At 44.5% G+C, this 9,873-nt stretch overlaps 1 protein-coding gene across 1 annotated transcript; it reads left to right on the top strand.

The window, feature by feature from the left end:
* Positions 1 to 4,986: 4,986 nt before the first annotated feature.
* LOC147980877 (uncharacterized) lies at positions 4,987 to 8,552 on the top strand. Its single transcript, XM_087516982.1, has 2 exons — positions 4,987 to 5,584; positions 7,260 to 8,552. Exons 1-2 carry the CDS (start codon positions 5,200 to 5,202, stop codon positions 8,147 to 8,149), a joined length of 1,275 nt encoding a protein of 424 aa, XP_087373108.1. The 5' UTR covers positions 4,987 to 5,199; the 3' UTR covers positions 8,150 to 8,552.
* Positions 8,553 to 9,873: the final 1,321 nt, after the last annotated feature.

Raw genomic sequence — 9,873 nt, 5'->3', positions numbered from 1 at the left:
ATTTGAATTATGAGTTTGGCACAGAATTAAGACATTGTGGAAATTGTTTCACAACTAATACAGCCTAAAACACCATAGTGTGATGGTGTGTCCGAACATCATAACTGCACCCTATTGGATATGATGCATACCATGATGTCTCTTATCGAATTACCACAATAGTTTATGGGTTAGGCATTAGAGACAACCACATTCACTTTAAAAGGGGCACCACGTAATTCCGATGAGATGACACCATTTGAACTATGGTTTAGAGAAACCTAAGCTGTCATTTCTTAGAAGTTTGGGGCTGCGACGCTTATGTGAAAAAGTTTCAGGCTGATAAGCTCGAACCCAAAGCGGATAAATGCATCTTCATAGGACACCCAAAACAGTTGGGTATACCTCCTGTCTCAGATCCGAAAGCAATAAGGGATTGTTTCTAGAATCGGGTCCTTTCTCGAGGAAAAGTTTCTCTCGAAAGAATTGAGTGGGAGGATGGTGGAGACTTGATGAGGTTATTGAACCGTCTCTTCAACTAGTGTGTGGCAGGGCACAGGAGTTGTTCCTATGGCACCTACACCAATTGAAGTGGAAGCTTATGATAGTGATCATGAAACTTCAGATCAAGTCACTACCAAACCTCGTGGGATGACAAGGATGCATACTACTTCAGAGTGGTACGTAATCCTGTCTTGGAAGTCATGTTGCTAGACAACAATGAACCTACGAGCTATGGAGAAGCGATGGTGGGCCCGGATTCTGATAAATGGCTCGAGGCCATAAAATCCGAGAGAGGATCCATGTATGGAAACAAAGTGTAGACTTTGGCAGAACGGCTCGATGGTCGTAATGCTATTGAGTACAGATGGATTTTAAAAGGAAGACGGACAATGATGGTAGGTATCACCATTAAGAAAGCTCGACTTGTCGTTAAGATGTTTTCCGACAAGTTCAAGGAGTTGACTGCGATGAGACTTTCTCACTCGTAGCGATGCTAAGAGTCTGTTGGAATTATATTAGCAATTACTGCATTATTTGTGAAATCTTGCAGATAGGATGCCAAAAACCATTGTTTCCTCGACGATTTTTGAGGAAAGGTTGTATGTGATACAACCGGAAGGTTTTGTTAATCCTGAAAGATGCTAATAAGTATGCAAAGCTCCAGCAATCCTTCTAAGGACTGGAGTAAGCATCTCGGAGTTGGAATGTATGCTTTGATAAGATGATCAAAGTTTTGGGTGTATACAAAGTTTATGAGAAACTTGTATTTCCAAAGAAGTGAGTGGGAGCACTATAGAATTTCTGATAAATATATGTTGACATATTGTTGATCAGAAATGACGTAGAATTTCTGGAAAGCATATAGGGTTATTTGGAAAGTATTTTTCAATGGAAAGCCTGGATTAAGCTACTTGAACATTGAGCATCAAGATCTATAAGGATAGATCAAAATTCTTAATGGTACTTTCAAATGAGCACATACCTTGACATGATCTTGAAGGTGTTCAAGATGGACCAGTCAAAGAAGGAGTTCTTGCCTGAGTTGTAAGGTATGAAGTTAAGACTTAAAGCTCGACCACGGCAGAAGAAAGAGGAAGGACGAAGGTCGTCCCCTATGCTTTTGTCATAGGCTCTATACGGTATGCCATGCTATGTACCGCACCTGAAATGTGCCTTGCCATGAGTCAGTCAAGGGGTACAAGAGTGATCCAAGAATGGATCACAAGACAGCGGTCAAAGTTATCCTTAGTAACTAGTGGACTAAGGAATTTTCTCGATTATGGAGGTGGTGAAAGAGTTCGTCGTAAAGGGTTACGCCGATGCAAACTTTGACACTAATCCAGATTATTCTGAGTAGTAAACTGGATTCGTATAGTAGAACAGTTATTTGAAATGGCTCCAAATATAGCGTAGTAGCTGCATCTACAAGATGACATAAGAAATTTGCGAAGTACATACGGATCTGAAAGATTCAGACCCGTTGACTATAACATCTCTCACAAGCATAACATGTTCAAACCCAGAACTCATCGAGTGTTAATCACATGGTAATGTGAACTAGATTATTGACTCTAGTAAACTCTTTGGGTGTTAGTCACATGGGGATGTGACCTTGAGTGTTAATCACATATCGATGTGAACTGGATTATTGACTCTAGTGCAAGTGGGAGACTGTTGGAAATATGCCCTAGAGGCAATAATAAATTAGTTATTATTATATTTCCTTATTCATGATAATCGTTTATTATCCATGCTAGAATTGTATTGATAGGAAACTCAGATACATGTGTGGATACATAGACAACACCATGTCCCTAGTAAGCCTCTAGTTGACTAGCTCGTTGATCAATAGATGGTTACGGTTTCCTGACCATGGACATTGGATGTCATTGATAACGGGATCACATCATTAGGAGAATGATGTGATGGACAAGACCCAATCCTAAGCCTAGCACAAGATCATGTAGTTCGTATGCTAAAGCTTTTCTAATGTCAAGTATCATTTCCTTAGACCATGAGATTGTGCAACTCCCGGATACCGTAGGAGTGCTTTGGGTATGCCAAACGTCACAACGTAACTGGGTGGCTATAAAGGTACACTACAGGTATCTCCGAAAGTGTCTGTTGGGTTGGCACGAATCGAGACTGGGATTTGTCACTCCGTGTAAACGGAGAGGTATCTCTGGGCCCACTCGGTAGGACATCATCATAATGTGCACAATGTGATCAAGGAGTTGATCACGGGATGATGTGTTACGGAACGAGTAAAGAGACTTGCCGGTAACGAGATTGAACAAGGTATCGGTATACCGACGATCGAATCTCGGGCAAGTGTCGTACCGATAGACAAAGGGAATTGTATACGGGATTGATTAAGTCCTTGACATCGTGGTTCATCCGATGAGATCATCGTGGAACATGTGGGAGCCAACATGGGTATCCAGATCCCGCTGTTGGTTATTGACCGGAGAGTCATCTCGGTCATGTCTGCATGTCTCCTGAACCCGTAGGGTCTACACACTTAAGGTTCGGTGACGCTAGGGTTATAGAGATATTAGTATGCGGTAACCCAAAAGTTGTTCGGAGTCCCGGATGAGATCCCGGACGTCACGAGGAGTTCCGGAATGGTCCGGAGGTGAAGATTTATATATGGGAAGTCCTATTTTGGTCACCGGAAAAGTTTCGGGTTTTATCGGTAACGTACCGGGACCACCGGGAGGGTCCCGGGGGTCCACCAAGGGGGTCCACCTGCCCCGGGGGGCCACATGGGCTGTAGGGGGTGCGCCTTGGCCTATATGGGCCAAGGGCACCAGCCCCAAGAGGCCCATGCGCCAAGAGAAGAGGGAAAGGAAGAGTCCTAAAGGGGGAAGGCACCTCCTAGGTGCCTTGGGGAGGAGGGACTCCTCCCTTGGCCGCACCCTTCCTTGGAGGAAGGGCCAAGGCTGCGCCCCCCCCCCCTCTCCCTTGGCCCTATATATAGTGGGGGAAGGGAGGGCAGCAAAACCTAAGCCCTGGCGCCTCCCTCTCCCTCCCATGACACACCTCCCTCCTCCCGCAGCGCTTGGCGAAGCCCTGTTGGAATCCCGCTACTTCCACCACCACGCCGTCGTGCTGCTGGATCTCCATCAACCTCTCCTTCCCCCTTGCTAGATCAAGAAGGAGGAGACGTCGCTGCTCCGTACGTGTGTTGAACGCGGAGGTGCCGTCCGTTCGGCGCTAGGATCATCGGTGATTTGGATCACGACGAGTACGACTCCATCAACCCCGTTCTCTTGAACGCTTCCGCGCGCGATCTACAAGGGTATGTAGATCCACTCCTCCCTCGTTGCTAGATGACTCCATAGATAGATCTTGGTGACACGTAGGAAAATTTTGAATTTATGCTACGTTCCCCAACAGTTTGAGCGCGGAGCAGTCGCGTGCATCGGGAAGTGGCGCAGGTGGCGCTCTCTCGGGCGACGCGCCGCTTCAATGCATGCACCAGTGAGCGGTCGTGTCTGCTCTGGCCGGACATGAATGCAACACTGATGCTCTGGAGCGGCGATGACCGTTTCAGGCGGGAAGCGCGCGGGGGCGAGGGAGGGGGTTTGGGTGGGCTAGGGCGGTTAGACGCGGGCGTGCCAACTGTCCGGACGCCCGCAAAGGCCCCCTAGTTTGTTTCCGGTTTGCAGGAGAAAGTACATCCGGACCGCCCTGCGGGCCGATACAGACTCGCGTTGGATGTCACAGCACGTCCGAACCGCACGGTCCGAACATATGCGGGCGGTTTGAGGGTTCGCGTTGGAGATGCCTTAAATCCTTTTTTCTAGGCCATTAGATTAAGATCCAACGGCCATCTTTTCTAGTTCCTCCATCTTTTTTTCCTCCTTCAACCATCTCTCCTCCTACAAAGTCGACTAATCATAATTTGCAAAATTCAGTCAACTTACACGTAGCTATTTTGAATAGAAAAGGTATCGGATAACTTGTCATGCCATAAGAGCATCTCCAACAACAGACCAATAATTTCTACTTCTCCGTAAGACTAAAAACTAGACATAAGAAATTTGAGGACCATATGAAACATGACTATCCGACAATGGGGAGGCCGGGAAGCGGATCCGACGAAGTGGAGGAGCCCGACGGGGACAACGATGATGATGACGGAATCTAGCAGCGGGGAAGTTCCTTGACGGTGGCGCGGTGCTCGGGGATGACAGTGGGAGCTTGCAGATGTCAGCGCGGTGCTCGTGGATGGCGGTGGGAGCTTGCGGATGTCAGCGGGGAGCTCAGGGATGGCTGCGAGGGTGGATCCGAAGATGTGGAGCGTTGTGGGACGACCAGAATTGGGCGGGACCCAATGACAGTGGCGCAAGCTCGCAACGTTTGTGATGCAATGGCAGCGGGGCTTGGGGAGGCCGCGGGAGTGGCGGCTGCGGCGGCCGGCTAGCCGGCCTGGAGGCCGTATGAGGCGGCACATTGACGATGAAAATTCACCAAGCGGCGATTGGGCTTGACGATATCATTTTGTGGTTTTTAAGTCTAGTGGTGACATGCATCACTTGTGGAATTTTTTGGTCAGGACAACTGTTGGATCTGTTTTTTCTTTTCGAAAAAAAACAGTTTTTTTTTGCGTGGAAACAGTTTTTTGGACGGTGTGATTTTTTTTGTCTGCTGTTGGAAATTCCCTGATCAAAACCAAAATCCACTAATCCAGTCGAAGGGGAAAAAGGAGAGATGGAGAGCGGCGGTGTCCAGGAGGTCGCGTCGTCGATGGCTCTAAGGAGCGGAATGACCTTGTGCGACGACAGCCCCCTCGAAGAGAAGGGTAGAGGGGTGGGGGGCGGTGGCGCGAAAGCCGTCTCATCGTCGATGACTCTGCGCCGGCGGAGCCGCGACGATCCAAACGAAGAGAAAAGAAGTGGGGTTGAGAGAGGCGGAGCAGAAGCGGTTGTATCGTCGACGGCTCCCCGGAGCATAGTGACCTTGGGCGCCGACGGGCGTCCCCTCGACGGCGTCATACGTGGTGAACTGCTTCACAACTTGAAGCATGGCGATGGATCCATCTACACAAGCAGCAGTTATTGTGCTAAAGTTTATCGTCTCTACGATACCAGCGAGAGTATGTATCTCTTTCCATTTCCATTTCAATTGTCGAATGACTTAGATATCAATCTTAGCTTAGCTCATATAGGTGATTTTAGTATTACCAAATCCCTAAAGGGCACCTCTTTTATATGTGTTTCTCGATCTGAACACTTACAAGAGCACAACTTCGGCAAAATGGCAACTTTAGATTTTGGCCATCAAAAGAGCACATCATTTTGCAATCTTCCATATCTGTGACCCTGCCGTTAACTACGACATTTTCAACTGGATTCAACACACAAGGAACATTTAAAAGCTGTCATTCGGTATAATAGCAACACAGTTGCTTAATTCTGACATGGTTCACAGCAACAACATCACAACAGGGGTTGTTCGCATAATAGTAGCATGGTTGCCAAATAGAGATCTGACATAGTTTTACACCAGAGAGATTCGCCCATGTACCAAGTACCAACTATAATTCTTGATAATAAGCCTTCTGTTTATTCCTTCAGATGAGATGGATAGCATTCTTTCTAGTTCTAGAATCTGAACTTATTATAGAAATACGTGCCATTCTTCTAGTGTCACACCTGGGCTTGAGTGAGCTATTGCAGATGAAGTCTTGTTGTTCTTCCCATTGCGAGGGTTCAGCAACATCTGTGGAGACTTTAGCGCCTCTGGATTTTCTTTTATAACTTTATTAAGACCACAGTTGGTCTGGGGGGCATGATGTGTATTGTGTAGTGTAGGTCAGGGGCAAACATGGAGAGAGAGGGGGGGGGGGGGGGGGGGGGGGGACATCGATTGAGGCAATGGACTGAAACATATGGAAGGCCCAAACGGAATCGTCTATTTTGTGACGCAGTGTTCTTCCCAATGCTATATATCTGAAGTCAGGTCTTTCAGTAATATTTTGCCAAAATGGTGTTATTTTAATGGTACAGATGCAAATTTCCCCTGTTAATGGTATATCTAAAGTTAAAATAGGTGTGTTCTATGATCTAAAAAATGTCTACTGATCATTTGCAATCACTTGTTTCTGTTGATTAAAAATATTTAGATGCACAAGATCGATGGATCCTCGTGTTGTTGTTTGTTTTACTTGGTAATTTTTTGCAAGTTAAATTCGGTTCATTCTTTAGATTATATATATGTGCAAGACGATGTCCCAGTTCCAAGCCTGTTTTAAATTAATCATGATCCGCTGTTTTCATACGTTCTGCTGCATATTCTAGAACATGCCATGTACTTGCAAAAGTCACCAATGGTACGTAAAAAAAATCATATTTAGCTATATGTGAAACAACTTTTGCAACTAGACATTTAGTGTACATACTCTCCCATTCTCATCCCACGAAGCACACTACACAAGTTCAGTATTTTCCACTCATTTTCTGTAGCCAAAAATTTATTAGATTGCCGTAACAATAGGAATTTTGCCATACTTAAGTAAGCTATATGCTTAACATTATGGTTTTTATCCAAATTTATGACTGCCGTATTATTATGTTAATATTCGTAATTGTCATATTTATGTTTCAGTCCTACATTATAATTTTGGACATCATTAGGTCTCATATGTATGAGTACGAAAATCATGATTCATGATATTTGTTTGTATCAATCTATTTTGTCTCCTTTCAGTTGAAGGCTGGAGGTTAATTGTTTTAAGCATGTACTGAATGATTTCTATTGTTGTCGATCAGCTTGTCTGGAGCCAATGATGATGACTGTGCCTTATGACAGTTGCATGCCTAACTGGAGGGTCTGTGGAAGGCATTCATATTGCGCCATGATGCAGATATTCTCGCTGAAGCTAGCTAACACATCATATCTTGGTGAACCAGTTGAGTTGTATGGCTACGTGGCTGTCAGAGATCTGTTGAACCCTATGCGCAACTATGTCTTCAACCGTACAAGAGATGCTCCTTTCATTGTGGGGCATGATGGCCTCATACAAATGTCTGGCCCTAAGAGAGGCATCAGAATGCAAGCTACTGTGGTAATCGAGTTTGACCTGAAGATTAAGACAGGAGGAGAAGAATGTGGTGATCTAGAGCTCATTGATGGTGTTGCCCAATTCAGCGACAGAGGCACAGGCCACGCTAGGGTAATCACACGACGATTGGATGGTGATTGTGGCTCAGTGGACATAACGTTTGCACTTCTGGAACAAGCCTCGGAGGCCACTGTACAGGTTGGGATATCAGAAATTAAGCAGGACAGTTGCTTAAGCCTGTGTTTGGTAGGGTCTTACACTAGCCCATCTTATGCTGCACGTGGCAAAATCCAGCTGTTTGATGGGGTTATCGCTGCCGAGACATCTGAGCTAACCAGGGCCGTGGTTGCTGTGGCGCAAGATGCAAAGTTGGTTGTAACATTGAAGCTCAGTCAGAAGGGTGGGCCGGACATGTATCGATGCGATGTTTTCCGGGTTGAAAAACATGGAACTCAGAGCTTGCCTTTCTATTTTGGTTTGGCCACTGTGGAGGTGATGGTAACTTGGTCAACTATGGATATTCCCTACAATCTTCTTGGGCCTAATTGCTTTAGGTACGAGTTCCAGGCATCTGATGGCATTGAGTTTGACGATTGATAATTGCACTTGTAAGAAAACTAGCACTCCTAACCCACTCCGTGATGTCTAATACCATAATGTCTATCTCAGCTGTGTACTACTACTCCCTCCGTTCCGAATTACTTGTTTTGGATTTGTCTAGATACGGATGTATCTAGACTTATTTTAGTGCTAGATACCTCCGTATCTAGATAAATCTAAGACAAGTAATTTGGAACGGAGGGAGTACTTGATAGCATATTCAAGTGCTCTGAAACCTACCCATGCGTATGTGAAATAACACCAGTTTGTGGTGTCATGAAAAATTGTTGCACTCTTTGCTTTGTTTGTCTTGAGATTTATGTGCAAATTTGAGTGCTCCTAGTTTTAGGAATTATTTGGCATTTGCTCATGTGGTCGTTAGACAGCTGATGTCCTAGCGCCAGGTCGACCTGCTGGCATTGGCTGCCCAGAGTGTGGCATGCCTCTTCATTCGCATGGCTTGAACTTATACGTGGCTGTTGGATGTACCCTGTTGGTGGTGTTTGCTCTATAACATAAAGCAGGGCTATGCAGTACTTGGGCTATGGCCTTTTGTCTTACAAAAAAGTACTCTTTAACATGTTTTCCATGGTCTGTTGCAGACATTAGGTATACTAGCAAAAGGGCCCGTGCGTTGCAACGGGAAAACAAAAAATCATAATCTCCAATGGCCATGACCACATTTTGCTGCATCTCATGCACATATTTGAAATCGTGAACATTATTCAAATTCGTGAACACTGTTACAAAATTTTAACATTTTCTAAAATTAAGAACATATTTTTTTAATTCATGAACATTTTATACTATTTGCAAACATTTAAAAAATTGTGAACATTTTTTGAAACAACTTTTTAATCGGCAAACATTTCTACAATCGATGAACATCTTTTTGGAAATTGATGGAATGATTTCTGGAATTCATGAACATTTTTTTATTTAACAAACATCTTTTAAATGCATGATCATTTTTTTGAATGGACGAATATTTTATGAATGAGTAAACGCCAACCGAATCCCGTGAGTCCGCCGAAAACAAACCTCCACACGCTCTCTGACAATGCTAGAAACACCACCAAAATGAGGACTAGACGGAAAGAACCTTATTACATGTTTAGACAGCCGCAGCCGCCTCGCCTCTTTGAGCAGGACACAATGCCTAACAAATAAAAACATGAAAACATGAAGCCTTCCCGCAGGCAAGGGCTAGGATCCACCACGCCTCCATGACCCTAAGACCATAGGAGACGAGGTAGACCGACGGCGGCACCAGCAGGAGCCACGAGATACCCTAGCAAAAGATGACAAGAAAAACGAACTATGGTTGACAAAGAGACATTTTGGCAGCAACCATTTTAATCAGAGACCAAATGTTTAGCCATTGCAATTTTTCCTATTTTGTTTCGAAAAGGGAGTACTCAGTCTCTGCATCATGTGATGCACACAATCATTATTTTAATCTGCGCCAATTTCAAGCCACCGAGTATCAATATCTCTACTACTTAAAAAAATGTAAGGTTCCCATTTCACATTTCTTCCCACCACCAGTTCATGAACATTTGTGTTAAAACTTATATTTATATACAACATGATATTTTTGAAGGTTTTTTGTTTTTTATTTCGTCCATAAAATACCTTTTTTTACTTTCTCACGGGGCAGTTTTATTATAAGTGGATGGCATTTTTTATTATAAGATGGTGGCATTTTTTATTGAGAGGAT

The sequence above is a fragment of the Triticum urartu genome, chromosome 3A (genome assembly GCF_056163025.1).
Source record: "Triticum urartu cultivar PI428250 chromosome 3A, HENAU_Tu73, whole genome shotgun sequence".
In the NCBI taxonomy this organism is placed as follows: Eukaryota; Viridiplantae; Streptophyta; class Magnoliopsida; order Poales; family Poaceae; genus Triticum; species Triticum urartu.
The sequence above is the reverse complement of the archived record's forward strand: the minus strand, read 5'-3'. Positions and strand labels throughout refer to the sequence as shown.